We start from the raw sequence: 16,744 nt of genomic DNA on the forward strand, positions 1-16,744 counted from the left end.
GGAAATGATGTTTCCTGATCCCTTTTAAACAGCTCCCTCTTTTTTCAAGGCCAATTGTCAAACACAGTGAAAAGTGACATGCAAGAAACTTTTGTCTAGATGAATAAAATATTCCAAGCTGTAAATATGTTCATCAAATGAATTTGGCTCAGGGAACCTGCAGACTTACATTCATTATTAGTCAGCAAGTTCTTTGGCCTCTGTAAGGAACTAATGACCACCATAAGTCATTCCCACTTACCATACCACATGTCCACTTTTAAAAATTGAGAATACCAACTCCATCATCATCTGTATTATTTGGCAACAGCAGCTGCATTTCTAATGATGATATTTACACCAGACTTTCCAATTTTCCAAATTTGTATTTTAAAGCCTGTGTAGTTAATGGCAGAGTCTGTCTTGTTTATGAATGCATGGACAGCTTGGCAAGAGGTATAAATGTGTTTGGGAAGTGTTCCCTAACCCCTTGGCCTGCTGGGCAGTGGTGCCATGTGGGGGTGGGCAGCTGTTGCTGCTGAGATCATCCCATCTCCCAGAGTTACGTCTGTGTTACGTCAGTAACAAAAATGGCAGTGACAATGCCATTTCTTAGGTCTCTCCAGTGGCTTGGATCCAGCCATGAGAGCAAAATTTGCATGGGCTTGGGTGGCAGGATGGAGCTGTGCTCACACAGTGCAGTAAGGACAACAAGGAATTGCACCAGTCTGGGGTTGCAGTTCTATTGGGTCACACTTGGTACTTCACTAATTTGAATGTTTGGCTTGGTTTAAAGCCCAGCTGACCACAGGACCCAGTTCACAAAGCTGCTTATTATTTTACTGCAGAAATTGAGTGACATGTTACATTTTGAGCAGGGGAAATGATAACCCAGAAAATGGCATAGCAAAGAGGAGTGAGATTGTGAATCCATTTCTCTTCCCCTCTCACTGGCCTTTCCTTATGCTGGTGGGGAAAGGTGGCAGAGCTGCTGCCATTTTTCCTGCCCATCCCCTCCTACCCTCTGCAGGTACACCTTGCACTTCCTGCAGGTCAGAGCACAGGTCTCCTGGCCCTTGTGCAGATCCCTGTGTGTCCCACTCCACCCACTGTGCATTTCTGAAGCCACAGGACAAAGACTGGCCCAGGATGCCCTCATCAGTATAAGCAATTTCTGTCCCTGCTGGTCCTGCCCACCTGAGTACAAACATCATGTGCCTAAAGGACAGTTTAGGAGCTCTTCACTTGCTACCTGTATTTGTTGAATGCAGGTCTGTTACAAGAAACCACTGGGTAGTCCTGGTATCCAGTGAGAATAAGCTGCAGTATCAGCGAACAATGAGAAGGAGTTGTGTGGTATTTATGATTCAGCAGCAAAAGCTGCCCCCTGGAGGAACATGTCATTAGGCAAATGAGATAATGAGATGCAACTGCAAAAATACCTCCACACCTTCAACCATGAGCATCGTTATTGTAGTCACTTTACTAAGTTAACCAAAGACACCCAAAAACTGAAATACAGACTTCATACAGAACAAGACGGGAGTACAAATAAACAAAAACAACATTCTTCAAGAATTAGTTGTGTTTTATAAACATCAATAAATACTGAAAAATATGTGAAACTTAAAAAGTAAGAAAGGAAATAATCAACAACTTTAAATTGTCCCAATATTTATAATTTAAGCAGATTTTTTTGTACTTTAGCAATAGGGATTTCATCCAGAAGTCCTTATATAATTAAAAAAGGAAAAGAAAAATAGTCAGCATATTGCTGACACAAGACCAGGGAAGGGGTCACAATTAGAGCAGAGAAATGACACATCCAGTTAGAACTGTATTACAATATGGCAGGAATACTCTCAATGAACACCGTCTATGTGTGAGAAAGAGACAGCATCACTATTACAGGCAAGAAATGAAGATCAGGTATCATTATCCATTGTCCAAAATGAAAATTAGTTAAAAGGGAAAAAAACAAGGAAACTTTTAAAAACACCTCTTGATAATAGTCTTCTAAGGCAAATGTTACATGCACTACTTCTCCAAGAAGCTAGACAAAGCTCTTCCATTCGCTGTGTGTTTCCTTTCATTTATTTTCATGAAGAAAGGTTTGAGAGAGCAGAGCGCTGGGAAGAAATACTACAAACCTCTAAATTAGTGAACGAGCTTCCAGCATCACTATTGTATTCAGGGTAGGAGGAACTGGAAGAAATTATGTTTTTCAGCCTCTGAAGTGCAATGATGAGTAGCAAAAGGAGGAAAGCTAAGAGACTAAGGAATATAGAAACATAGATATAGACGTTGGATAAACGGCCAGGAGATGAATCCACTGAAGTTGAAAGGGATGTGGGATACAGCTCCAGGAAAGTCCCATTTTCCATGTTTCCCACAAATCCAGATGAAGGGTCAGGTTCTGACATTATTGGGTTTGTGTTTTAAAAATTGCAACAGATCTTGTATTCAAAGGCAGTTTAGTGGCATAAAAAGGGTTTATTTTAAGGGAGCATTTTTCCATCAGAATGGTGAGATGACAAGTCAGCCAGTGAATGAATTTATCCTTTACTGCTTGAGCCCAGGACAATTTAAGATTTTATTCTTCAGAACTACAAGGGGGGGAAAAAAAAAAAAAGTAAGGTTAATTTACTAGCAGATAATGTGCACCTGATATAATTTAGGTCTTAAGAGTTACATTTCTTAGCTCAAAGATGCAATTCTTAAAGAATTAGCTGGCAATTATCTTTATATCTCAATTTTCCAAAATGCAGGGATTAGGAGAAATCCTACTGAATCCTAATAGATTAAAATTGTCTCTTCCCAACCATGGCTTGTTTAATTGCAGAACAGCACAAACAAAAACATACTTTATATGGGACAGAAGTATTGGAATCCATTGGAATTTATCTTGTGATGAAAAATCTAATCAAGTAATGAAACCCACTCTCAAAAATTCAGCTCCTCAACCTAGATGAGCAAAGCCACTCAACATCATGTCGATGATGAATCCATTAGCTACTTACTCCACAGTGTCTTGCCAGAGGTACCCAGAATTAGAAAATCTGCCAGACTTGCTTTCTTACTGTGTATTTATGTAGTGTTTTGAATGGTTTCAAATGTCAAAATGTGCCTCATTGTAATTCTGCCATGGAGATCTCAATGGCAGACGTGTTTCAGTGGAGTGATGCAGCTTCTGACACCTACAAGCAAAATCCCAAGCAATGGGCAGCCCTGCCAGCCCAGCAAGCATGTGAGGACTATCTAAGGGCTTTGGACCAAAGGTTACATTCCAGATGTTGTTTTATTGTTTATTTAGTGTGTCTGCTGTTTTACAGTGGAGCTTTTAGTGGTGTTAATCAAGCATCCCAATAGCCTGCAAGATATGCAGGAGTACAAAACTGCATCTGCAAATATCAGATAAAAATATTCCTACCGTTGTGGTATATAACTCATAGTAATGCATAAGATATACTAGACTAAAACCATTTTGTAACCCTAATAGTATTTAGCCCCACAGGAAACCATATTTGTTGTAACTTGTGAAATAAGTCACAACAGACTGAACAAAGAGAGAACCTTATGAGATTATACTCCTTTTGAACTGTCCTTAATTTAGTGATATAAAATTAACTAATGGAACAATATGCGTTCATTTCATGTTCTGGAAATAGTTAAATGTGTTATAGCTAATTTATCCTTTTTAAAAGATAGGCTTTGATATAGAAGATGTTTATTCTTAATTACTTGTCATAATGAAAATCAGATCCATTATTAATTGAATTGCTCTATAATAACTTAAGGAATTAATTCACATGAATTCTTTAACATGGCAGAAGTTGAAAGCCTTTAAATTTTTCACAGATTTGAAATCTGCTACATTCTACTTTTACTACTAGCACTTGACTCTGGTATGAGGAATAACTTTGGCAATTTTGGGAATTTTTTTTAAGTTAGTGGAAAATTTATGGTATTAAATAGGACTATTCAGGACCTCAGTTAAGCAGAGATGTGAATGTTTTGCTAAATCAGATCTCTTACAGGTCTTACGATATCACCCAGGCTATTTTTAACGAGTATTTTGCAGTATAGATCAGAGACACTCTTAACTCTGATTCCAAATGAAGCCATGAGTAGTTTTATTCAGAGCACCACAGCAACCACTTCAGCTCAGGTTCCTGCTTCTGCTGGGAGAAGAAGGTAAGTGTCATGAACTGCTTGTCTCTCTTACCCTGATCCTCCTGAAGAAATAACCCCCAGAGAATCAGATGGCCGCTTCACCTTCTTGAGAGGTAATTTTATTTATTTATTTATTTATTTTAATTTCTGAATACTAAATACAATATCATAACATTTAGCCCAAATCTAGTCCCAGAAAATGATTGGGAATTTTGCCACTGACTTCCAAGTATAATGGCAAAGCTGATAAACTGCAATAAATCTGTTGTCTTTCTGAGAGCTGTAAACTGACCCAGGAAATGAACAATGGAGGTAAAGCTTTCACATTCTGTAGTGGTCCCTGCCTTTCCCTCATCTGTTTTTGGAAAGCTGAGTTAGTTTAAAGCAAAGAATGGATTGCAAGTATTGTTCCTGAATGACTGCAGATGGAGAACTCTGTCTGACAGGAGCCAGCATTCCAATTAACCACTCTTGGAAACTCCTGGGACAGCAGAACCAGCACCTGTCTGCTGGGGGACTCAGATTTTGTGGTGTAGTGGGATCTGGATTACTTTGTCAGAAGCACCTCTGCAATGCCAGGACAGGGCCTGAGGAGGCTCCCTGAGTCCTCCAGTCCAGCCTCACTGCTGGAAGCCCCAGATCATACTCTGCCTTTCTGACTATGGATGAGTCTTCCTGCAGCTATTCCTCCATTGTTACACAGCCTTGCTGCTCTGCTGGGCAATCTGCCTAAAAGGTTCACACATTTCTGTAAAACAATTTGCTAGTCTAAGAAGGCACAGGCTCTGCCTCCACATTCAGCTGGTTTTAGATATAGAAAATGGCAAAACTTTATTCTGCTACTGTGGTCCTCAAACATGAGCGTTGGCACTAAAGGAAATGCTCTCCTAGATACACAGTGTCATTTGTACATCCTGGCTTTTCAACCAGAGCCACTATTTTGGTATATTCTCTCAGCTGTGCATTGTTTCTTCATTCATGTCCTTGGTATAAACACCTTTCACAGGCGAAGACAACCACTCCTATTCCACCACCACTTTGTTTTCTTGGTTCTTCCTGTATATTTGTGACTACAAGCTGAAAATACCTTGGCTGTTTCAGTGTCTTCAAAATGTTTAAGCAGAGAGACAAACTGACATCAAAGAAAATCAGTGTTTGTATATTACATAAACTAACACTTTTGTCACAATCTCCTATGAACTGTTTCTTTACAGGTAGAAGGTATCCTAGAAAACCTTTATTGTAAACATCTCCTAACAGATGAGATCTTAATTTGCCTTTAGCATAGTTACAACTGAAAGGCCCCTCGTCTAGCCAAACCTCAATATGCTGTAACAGGGTGGGAAGAGCAGGAGGGAGATTGTGCAGCTTCCCAGGTGATGCCAATATGGTGATGCCAGTTCTAAGATAAGACATACTCATCTCATCCCTGAAGATGTGTTGCCCCCTTCCCAAGTTCTGCTATCATACTGATTGGTTCCAAAAGCTGGCAGCAAGTTTTCACTAGATTGATATATGTATGAAGGCCAGGGAGTTCCTGGTTTAATTCTTTCATCTTCCCCCTCACCACCTTTGTTTTCTACACTTATTTCCTTCCTATATTACCAATATTGCCCTTCCAGCAAACATGTAACACAAAATATTTAATGCCAATAAAAATATGATTACGTGCTCATGCTAAAGGACTGAATGAGTTTTATGTACCAGGAATGCTTCAGCCTTGAAAGGCAAAATGCTCTAGACTGGAAAATTGTAGCAGTTTAATATCATGCAACTAAATAAGACAGTAGCTCTAGGCAGAAAAAAAATATGTGAGCAACATTTTATTTCATTGAAAATGTAGGTAGGAAAGGCAAAAAAAATGACTTCTAGCTTGGGGTTTACCAAGAATATGATCCTTAATACTTCTTCTTAGATACATGCCTTTGGCAATTAAAAAACCACAAGTAAGTAGCATGCTTCTATTTCCCATTACAGATAGACCTTCCAGGAGCAGAGAATCCCTTTTCCACTCTGCCTGGGAAACAGGATCAATTGCCAACTGACTCGATAAAGGAGTCAGGAGAGAAAAAAAAACTATTTCCTGCCACAAGCAAAGTTTTCCTTTTAATTTATGATCTAATTTCATTTTTTATTATGATTTAATATTATATAAATGTATGTCTTTGAAAATCCAAGATGACAAATACCCAGATGGTGTGGTTGCAGATTAAAATCAAGTTATATTTTGTTTGGGGGTTTGTGTGGGGCTGGAAAAAGGAAACCCTCTGAGCCATTAGGATACTTAGATTAATTCAGATAGTCTCCAATGATTCTCTAATTTACATTTCCCATGGATCTGCGGATTATAGAGTCATTTATATCAATGTAAATCAAAGACATCATGACCTGGGATCAGTCCCAGAACCCATGAGTTAAATCTGGTCTTTAAAAATAAAAGAAAAATGAGCAAGGAGAAAGAATAAAACACTTACAAGCAGGAAGAAGGTATGGAAATAGAAGCTGAATGTCCAATGCGGAGGATGTGGCTGGTGATCACTCCCAAATCTAAAGCAACTGCATGCTGAGAAAAGCCCCTATAAAAAAGCAAATAAAAGTGGAAGAGTTTAGTAATAACTACAATAATAATAATAAAATAAAGGAAGGACAAGTGCTGAATTTTGACTGCTCTTACCGGCAGAAATTTCAGACAAAAAACCCCCAAAGCAACTGGAATCCTGGCTTGTGTTTTATTCCTGCTAACAACATCCTTCTGCTGCCCAGTTACAGCAAGGCATGTACAGTATCAAAACCACGATCCTGAACTCTGCTTTACAGACAGACTTTGATAACAGCTTTCTCTTCTTCTGCCATGTGCTCCAGGACCAAGACAGACATCTGTCGCCTGGCACCTTTTTAAGCACTAGAGCACAATATCTGCTCTCCAATTCATTTCACATTATACCCTAAGGACTCCTGCCAGGAATCAGGTCTTTTGGATTACATACTATTATTTATTCATTCTCTTTATTTCCGACTATCTGCAGTTTAAATTTTCACATACCTGAAATATCCAAGCTGAGTATGTTATATGCACAAGAATAGCTAGAAGAATTTTGTGTGCTACATGCATTCAATACCTAAAATTAAAACATAGCCCCTGAATTGTGTTTTAATAAAGTAAATTTCTTGTGTATGAAGAAACAGTCCCAGATGATACAGATTAAAGCAGGAGAGGGGCCACTCTTAGACAGATTTTCACCTCTGGGAGCGAAAAGACACTTTCGCAATCATTGTACACCTTAGAGCTCTGCCCCTTCAGCACATTTGGTTTGACTGCATTAGAGAAGCAGATCTCTGGGGACGGATGCTGATGCATTGTTGTATTGCTTTCATCCCTTCAGTCACTGAATCACTTCTGGTTGAAGCCTCTCCAAGTTCAATAAAGAAAATTATCTAGTGCATCTGTTAGAAGACAGTATTGTTGAAATCCAAATGTTTTGATAACATTGACTATACTAATGTTCCACCCAAAGGGAGTCAGACAGCTTCTTGAACAACTCTTTGTGAAGGAGAGGTAGGAGGCTGTAGGTGAACCCCAAAGTCGGCTGCCCCAGAGATGGACCCAGCATATGCTCTGGATGTGAGGGCATTCACCCTGGTCACCTTGTCCAGAACTGCTTCTGAGGCTGAGAGAGGTGTGGTACAGGATGGAGAGGGGGTACAGCAGCCCCTGTATATGTTTGCTCTGGCAAATGCCTCACACAGCCAAGAGCTCTACCCTATGCCCCTCAGTTTTGTCTGCTTGTAGCAGACACCCTTTTCCTTCCCTTTATTTCTTTACTGGGGGAAAGTGGCCTAGATCTCTGCAACAGGACTTTATCTTCAACCAAGGCAAATACAAATTATTTTGCTCTATTTTTCTTGCTTTGTTAGTCCATCTCCCCCCAGATACACAGAGCACTTTGCCAGTCTAGCCCTTCATTCAATATGACAGTGCCACAATCTCCAGCAAGGCAAGGGGACCAGAGCCTACCAAGTCTTGGGCTGATTAAACATGAAGTGAAAAACACAAGACAACCTCCAGGCTTCCTACATGCAGGCATTCATATTCAAATGGCAAACGCCTCACAGTGAGGCAGGGAGGGCAGAGCTTTTAATTATCTTTGAAGAACAGAGAAATACTTGGAACAGAACATCAACAAGCTTATCTTCAGAAGACCCCTTGCCATAGACAATTGTATCCCATAACCCTTCATCCTCCTGCACCACTCTAATGTCCCTCACAGCTATTTTTACTGTTTCAGCTGCAGCAGTAGCCTACAGAAGGACTGGGCCCAAATAGTGTATTCATTCACTGTGCCAGTAAGATATGCGAGGAGTAGGAATCTATCTGTTCCCTGTGTGTCTCAGGACCTGGAGAGGGGTAAGGAGTCTCACTGCTGTGCCTCTGAGACCTTAGATAGAGAAATGGAACCCTCCTGGTCTAACCTCCAATGAGACCATCAATCTGAATCTTACCCAAAGGACACAGTCACCAAGGAAATCAGTCTCCTTCCTGTGCTGGTTTGTTAAAATCTTTTTTTCCCTTTTTTTTTTTTGTTTGGAAAATTTCCTGTGAAAAAATATAGGTTGCTGAAAAAACCCACCCCAAACTCAACAGCCCACTCTTTGCTGACCACAGTGATGGGTTGTATTTGATTTCTTGGTGTCCATCCCAAATTTATTCCCCTTATTGACACTCTGAATAACTTTTGTTGCCACTCTCAGCCAAATTCAACCCAGGCAGAAACCTCAAAGAGATCTGAGCTCCTAAAGTTTGATGACAGTAGGTGATCAGGCAGAGAAGACATGAAGCCATTTGGTTGCCCATAACAGCTTTAAATCTTGGTAACTGACTTCTACAGTCAAAAACAGCCACTAAGGTGTTACTGTCAAAGTGACAGAACCCAGGTGCCCAGCTGGAAAGGAGGTCCAGGACAAGTTAGCCAGGGAAGAGGAGAAACCAGCAGTCATCAGGAATCCTTAACTTCTGTGTTTTGTGTAATGGCTTCTTGTTTGACTTACTGCAACACCTGATTTGGGAGTTTTGATTGAACAGAAAATTTAGTGTAGTGTGGAATGGCTGCTTAATGAGAAATGAAAATTCCATTAAAACCCATTTTCCTCAGTGGAACAAGTATTTGAAAGTATTTCAACTGCTTCTGCCTTGCTTTCTTTCATGGTTGAATCATCCCATTCCTGCTACCCCTTCTTTCCAAAGGCTGTGTGGAGCATCCCACCAACTGATAAGCCTCTCAGGAGATTCCATCCAGCACACGTGTGTGTGGCAGAGCAGTGATGTAATTAATCTCTGAACAAACAAAAGTTAATTAAGCTGTGCTACTTCACACCTGACTCATCACACGAGCTCCCAATAACCAGCTTTTTTTATTTGACACAGGCAGAGCAGCACTGGGCTCCACAACTGAGGCCAAGTGGCCAGAGCAGTGAAGTGATTTTGCACTGTGTTCGCCCTTCCTAAAGCCACCACATTTCTCATAGGGCAGTGCTTCAGCTCCTGCATCTTGTTTACTCAGACCAAAACCTACTAGATAAAACACCAAATTCCAGGACAAGTAGTTCTTGCTATCAGAGCTTGCTTTCATTTTGCATCACACTCATACGTGAAACCAAAAACTTGCAGTGCTTAGACCCTCAGATTCAGCTTCAGGTAGAGGAGGGAAAAACCCCTCAAAAATATCACACATATCCCCTTCATCTTCGTCCCTTTAGGACAAAGCGTGGCTAAATCTGGAACAGAATGGATTTAAGGTCTCTACTGTCTCTCCCAGAGCTGCAGCACATCCTCCTGCCCGATGCCGATGACGTGGCTGCACGCACCAGCGTACCTGAGAGCCCGCATCTCCCACACTCCATGCGGGCACGTCCACTCCTGTCTTGGGAGAATTCTGGGCAGACTACAGCAAAGAGCTCTGCTGAGCAATAAGTAACTTTGCTAGTCAATGGCTATTGGTCTTTACTAATGAAGCCATGACCCAGGAAGTAGAATCCTGAACAATAAGAAAACACTTTCCTATTGCAAAATTCAGCTGATATACTGATTTCAATATATTTTATAAAATCCCCAGGTATAAATCACACATTTTTATAAATCACAGATTTTATAAATTCATATCGCACCCGAAAATGTCAAGCAGATTTCATTTTAACCTTCCTGAGAACCTTGTCACAATATAAAGCCAGAACACAATTTTTTACACTTGGTTTAACAGAAATTCCTGTTCATGCATCATTTTCAGATTATTTTTTTCTCTCCCAAAAAATGCAGATTCAGTATCAACTACATCCTGTACACTTAAATGTCAAGGGAGTTTTAGGCACATATGTGTTATCGCAGTAACTCTGCTCACTGTAACTCTTCCTCTTGACTCGGGTACCTCGGCATGTTTTACCAAGAAAAGTAGGAAGTCACCCTTCTCCTTTGATTCTCTGTTTCCCCCCACTGCTGTTACAGAAGATCCCTATCCCTCACACCATTCCTTATTTTACTGACACGGGCTGCATGCATGCCCTCCCCTGACAAAGAAACCATGGCATATCTGTGTGCCTAATACTCACATATTGTCCCTGTTTGCCAAACAGCCTGCAACAACTTAGGCAAAGAGACAACACGATTGCAAAGGGAGCTGCAGCGAGCCACGCTGTGCTCTGCAAGCATAAGGGGGCAGGGTTGCACATGAAATGCCAAAAAAGAACAAGTGAGGATAATGTAGGCTATGGAAGGAGAGTTTCTGCTGGTGCTAGATAGAGTGATCTGTTCAACACCTGCCTCTCAGATGTCCTAGCTTTAGGGGACACTGTTGTGCTCCAATGCAGAGTAATTCCAGTGGCAGGGGTGGTGACAGCACGGGTGAGGGATTGTCTTAGCATCTCACCAGACGGCTGCTGAAGGCATTAAACCAAAGCAAATGTGCTGGGACATTTCAAGGAAATAAAATAAGTGATGGACAAAGTGCCTGTATGAAGCTACAAGTAAGCACAAGGTCAAGCTTGGAGGAATGCAAAGATGATGGTGTGAGGGAGAAAGATGCTGAGAGCAAAGTCTGATCAAAACCCAGGGGTACATCTTGGGAAAAGAGGAGACTTGGTACATCATGTACAGGGTGACTGTCAAGGACACTTGAAAGCAAAGCCTCAGACTGACGCGTCCAATGCAGGAGGAAAGAGGGAGCAGCAGAAGGACTGACAAAGAGGGGAGATGCAGATGAAGTGGCAGGCTAAGAGATGGGTTTTGTAGCAGCGCCATGGATCGACTATGTTGTAACAGGATTTCCTCTGTGCAAGCCAGGAAGAGGAGGCAACCGCAGTCATGAAGACACAGCGGGAGGACTGCTTGCAAAAGAGTGCAGGAGGTAGAGGTGAAAACATACTGACTTTTTAATATTTAGATTCCAAGTCTCAGACGTATCTGAAACATCAGATTTTTCAGCATCTTCTGAATGTACTCTGTCATTGAGATAATTCCTCTTTTGCTTCTGTGTAGATGAGGTGCAAGGAGGAATCTTGCATCCGTTGCTTCCTGCCTCTGATGAAGAATTTACAGAATACAACTTAAAATTTGCACTGCACCAGTAAGACCCAATTATGAACAAAGACACTTGGCAGAGGTGAGTTATCCCAGTTCAGCCTTTTACAGCTGAAAAGGTTAAAAAATGCCCACGGCAGTAACTTCCTAAGCCAAATATATTCACATAAATACATGGTGATAGTACTAGATTAGACCTGGATGCTGAGTGGCCCAACACCCCTTTCCCAGCAGTTCCAGGTCCTGCAGCACGTATCCTGTTGACAGCAAAGCACACATACTGGATATAGCAAGTAGCAGCCTGCAGGCAGGTCGGCCTGTGTGCCAGAGCACAGGAAAGCTGGGGAAACATGACAACCAGAAACCATCCCTAAGGGGAGTGAGCCCTTCGAGCCGTAATAGCAGAGAGAAGGCAGCTGGTGGTTTCAGGTTGCCTTTTGTTTCGGTCTGCTCAGACACAGGAAAGTTAAGAGTGGGTTCAAAATGACTGTAAAAAGTAAAATTACAAGGAAACGGACATGACACTCCAGCTGGATCCCTTATCATAATAAAACTCCCAGCACAGTATGCATGTTATATGGTCCAGATTTTACATATTTTTCCTATTCATCTTTCTCCTATTCTGCTATAAGTAGTTAAGAATTAATTTAATAATAGCTAGTATGCATTCCTAATTGTCTTTGCTTAATAAATGTTAATCGACATGGCAAATTCTCAGCCCTTTACCACAATTTTCACAATTTCCCTCTATCTGCAAGGGTAGGAAGAGTTTGCTTCACTTGATTTCTGTTTCAAACTTTATTACATCTACCAAGATGATGTTGAAACAGCCTGCAGCTTTTAAGCGCTTGCAAATGGCACATTTTTGTGCACCCATCCTCTGTTTTTTTTCCAGGCTGTGCTGTCTGAGCTCAGCTCTTCTCACACTACATTGGACAGGCACGTTACAATTTATTTGCAGAGGGAGCAATCCTCTCCCCGTCATCTTTCTGCAAACAATGTGAAAGAGCACACGGGTGGCAGGCTGTGCTCATGCCCGCTGAGCCAAGAATTTGCTTGCACAGACCCAATGGTCTGCGCTATCATAGCCCTGGGCTGCAGCATCTTTCAGCAAAAGAAACCAGCCCGTGCCTCCCTTCTCTCCACATCCCTCCTTCCAGAAGCTGTGCAGCCCCGCGCTGTCCCCACGCTCTCCCAGAGCTTTCCCCTTTTTGCTTCCGCCGAAAGCAATTTCTCCGAACCCAAGGAGCGTTCGTTCAATTCAAGCACTCTGCCAACCCGCGAAGCGAGTTAGACTCAATACAGGTTCTTTCCAAAAGACGTTTGTGAAAGATCAAGCACAGGCCACAAAACACATACCTCGCTTAAAGGCTTGTGAAAATCAAATGCCCTTGGTTACAGCACAGGACGGGCAAACCGCTGAGGATGCTCCCTCGGAGCAGCACCACGGGCGAGGCACGGCGGGAGCTGTTCCAGGCCGCTCAGCAGCTTCCCAAACCCTCCGGGGACGCGGCGGGACCCGCCTCAGGCGGCGCGGCACGGCTCGGCGCCGGACAGCGGGAGCGAGCGGCCCCGGCGCCGGGAACGGGCGAGCAGCAGCGCTCGGCCACCGGCCAGCTCGGCTGCCTCGCACCGAGAGCACCAACAACGCGCACCGGCCGAGGGGCAGGGGCGGAAGAAAACACCCCACAGCCGCAGCGTCGACCTCCCTCGAAAAGCAGACGGCCGACGCCGCCGGGATGCTCCGGCTCGGGATGCTCCGGCTCGGGATGCTCCGGCTCGGGATGCTGCGGCTCGGGATACTCCGGTTCAGGCACAACCGGCAGCCCGGCACCTCCCTCCCCGCAGCCGCCCCGCTGGGGCAGCTCCGCTCTTGGTGCCCCGCTCCCCGGCGCGGCTCCAGCCCCGGCCCCGCCGCCGTCCCGCACGGCCGCGGAGGCAGCGCCGCCCCCGGCCCGCCCCTCGCCCGTCCCCGCCGCTCCCGGGCAGGGCTGCGGGGCCGCGGCGGGCGGGGCGGCCCCAGAGCCCCCGACGGGCCGGCCTGTGCTGGGCCAGGGCCTGGGGCCGGCCGAACGCACCCTCGGTGAGAGCCCGGGAGAGGCGCTGCCCTCACCTGCAAGTGGGGCCAGCCCCCCCTCACCGGCGGGAGGGGATGGAGGTCACGGGCATCGTACAAACCCTCATCGACACCTGGCTCTTACCGTCCCACGGCTGTCGCGCAGCATACACCCCTGAAACGAGTCGGGGCAGGTACCTTAAAAAAAACAATCCCATATCAAGTTCGTATCCCACCGGGCAGAGCTGCCGGTGGGAAATGCGGGCTCCTTCAGAGAGTGTGCAGAGCGGTCAGATCGGGCACCATAATGGGGACCTAGCGAAGGAGTGGGTTAGAAAAGAGGCTTCCTATAGAGTGGAAACTTGCAGATGATTTCCGAAAACTCTGCCAAGTTTTAGTCTGTCTGCTGAGACCCTCGGGGATACTCTGACATCATGTACACTGAAGTGAATTAATAATTGTGCTAAGATCAACTGAGATAATAAGGTAGTGTAAATGAGAAGAAAGTTCATAGTTCATTTGGCGAATGACTTACCTACAGATATCACATGCTCTGGAATGAAATATTGAGAATATGTTGGCTGGGTTAGACACATTTCCTCTCATGGACACTGAGGAAGGAAAGGTTCATCTGGCTTCTGGTACACTTGTCTCATCCACTATGGCATTTTTTGGCCAAATGACTTTACTGTGAGTTAGACACCAGCGATGAGCACTGTGAAGAGCAGATGGGGAGTTTAATGCACCCTCTGCAGCTCAGTCTTGTGTCTGGCTAATGTCCATGTGCAGTTCTGAAAGGATGTTGGAAAAGGTTGTTCTTCATTTTAAATTGCTCTTAGGGAGCTGTGCAGTCCATAAAGTGCTGCGGAGGCACTTCTGTGAGACGTGCTTTGTTTGGTACAGTCTACACAGTTTCAGTAGAAGAGGAACTTGGAATGTCATGAAGCAGTCAGTCTTGGAAGAACAAGACATATGAATAAGAAGGAAAAAGACAAAGCTTAAAGGAATAATCATTCCCAAGGATGAGCCATATTTCTCCTTGATAATAACCAGTGAGTGCAGAGGCATACAAGAGGTGGGTTTGGCTTTCAAGTGGCAAAAATGCTCCATACTTCACCTGTGAAAAAGGAAATCAATATTTTTGTGGGTTTTGGGTGTTTTTTGGTTTTTATTTTTGGAGTTTTTATGTTTGGCTTTTCAGAATGGAAAGTCACATGCATGGCATATGAACAAAAAAAGAATAGAGTATCAGCTAGTACTATGATATTCCTAACCTGGAAGCAGACCACTGGCTCACTTCAACTTGTAGTTACTGCAGAAAAGGGCACATTTGACAGTGGACTTGCTGATTACATTAACTTCTGTGGAAACAGCACACAAAGCCTGTTGAAGCTGTGGGGAAAGAAATGTTGTAGACACTTACTACAGTACTGGCAATGGTTAGATTAGAGGTGAAAAATCCTGCTGGAACCATTTTGAAAAAATACGGAGAATTTGCTATATCCTTTCTTATTTGTATACTCAGACTAGAGGCAGAGACTTTCTGGTACAAGCCCTGTGTCTGGGTTGTCACCGGATATAAACAGAGACAGATGGTGCATTGAAGTTCTCAACATTGGTTTTGCATATAGATAAGTTCCCAGGTACAAAATTCTAAGGAAATATGAGAGCCAAAAGTGGTAAAGAAAAATGTTTGAATCTTGAAAAAAAAAAAAAGAAGTCAGTGGAAAGGTTTCTGTTATAGCTCAATTATTCCAGCAGTGGAATTGCAACCTGGGACAGACAGCAAGAATTTTCCTAAGGTCAAGCAGGGAGAAGAACAGAAGGAAAGGCAAATGCAACAGAGCTGAAGTGGCTGCTAAGCCAGGCATGTTATTGCTAGGACTGGCCAGAAAAAAACAGTGTTTTCTAAAGGAAACAAACTATGATCGCTTGGACTTGTATTACTTTTGTGGATTTTTGCTCAAAGCTTAATCTACTGAAGAATGAGAAAATTCCTAAATGCTTCCTACTGATGAATGTGCTTACCCCACAGCATCAGGCATAGTCACTGGTAATCCTTGGCTCTGGAAGAAACTGAGAAGTCAGATCCAGATCTATCCACTGCGTCTCACAATCTCAACATGTGCAATGTAGGCTAGGTCATATCATCCTAGCTTGTTCAGGTACAAGAGATACAAGTACTTAGGCAAGAAGTGAGAATTATTTTTTGCAGCTGTGCTCTGATTTTTCATTCTTTTCCTGGGTAAAGCACCTCTCAAGGGGAGGTGAACAACGCTGCTAGAAGAGGTTATGATTTGTTCAGCAGAAGAGACAGAGCAGGGCAGAAAGAGGAACAGGGCAGAAAGGCTTTTGTGCTTTTTGGAGGTCACTGCTGTTTCTGTAAGTTTTTTAGCCTGCGCTACATCAGGGTTAATCACTGATGTCCTGCCACTCTTTGTGACTTGTTAATTTGCTGTGATCTGCTTAGTGACCTTGGGTAAAGCTGCACCAGAGCTGTCAACAAGATCAGGCCCCTCTCACCAGCACTGGTGGCTGCGTCAGGACCTCATGCAGAGGCCGTGGCAGCAGGAAGCACCGCAGCTCCAAAGTAATTAAGTTGCTCTTTTATTGCTCTTCCTCCTTCATGCTCTCTATGCAAACAGCACAGTGTGAGTTGGCCCTTCCTCAGGACAGTGTCTTTCATGCAAAATGCATTTCAAAATGTTTTGCAATGGTAAAGCATACCAGGAGTATTAAACAGAGAAGTGGGAAGACAGATATTTTCAGACAAGGTTTGAAAGAAAAATGATGGTAAAGCAGAAAAAAAAAATGCATGGAATCTTGAGATGGTGAGAATAATAATTTAAAAAAAAAGGTAACAAATGGAGCCACTTTATTATTATTATTTTTTTTTTTTATATGCAGTTGCAGTCAGATAAGTACTGACTTTTCCTTGGAGTCAGAGCAACAGGTTGAGGGACTTGGAT

General features: G+C 43.2%; 1 protein-coding gene across 2 annotated transcripts; it reads right to left on the reverse strand.

Moving 5' to 3' along the window:
* Nucleotides 1–1,438: 1,438 nt before the first annotated feature.
* On the reverse strand, nucleotides 1,439–13,184 carry SERTM1 (serine rich and transmembrane domain containing 1). Of its 2 annotated transcripts, none has more exons than XM_058853449.1 (3): nucleotides 13,079–13,184; nucleotides 6,627–6,728; nucleotides 1,439–2,585 (listed from the first exon to the last, which is right to left on the reverse strand). In XM_058853449.1, the coding sequence occupies exon 3, from the start codon at nucleotides 2,400–2,402 to the stop codon at nucleotides 2,079–2,081; it is 324 nt and encodes a 107-aa protein (XP_058709432.1). In that variant the 5' UTR covers nucleotides 2,403–2,585; nucleotides 6,627–6,728; nucleotides 13,079–13,184; the 3' UTR covers nucleotides 1,439–2,078. The 2 variants fall into 2 exon arrangements, with proteins under 2 accessions (XP_058709432.1, XP_058709440.1); XM_058853457.1 differs by lacking the exon at nucleotides 13,079–13,184 and adding an exon at nucleotides 11,569–11,659.
* Between the last annotated feature and the right edge of the window lie 3,560 nt (nucleotides 13,185–16,744).

This window comes from Poecile atricapillus, chromosome 1, assembly GCF_030490865.1.
Source record: "Poecile atricapillus isolate bPoeAtr1 chromosome 1, bPoeAtr1.hap1, whole genome shotgun sequence".
NCBI lineage: Eukaryota > Metazoa > Chordata > Aves > Passeriformes > Paridae > Poecile > Poecile atricapillus.

Bases quoted from the DNA above. Each gene is read 5' to 3' on its own strand.
- SERTM1 (XM_058853449.1), bottom strand. From the start codon at position 2,402: ATGTCAGAACCTGACCCTTCATCTGGATTTGTGGGAAACATGGAAAAT.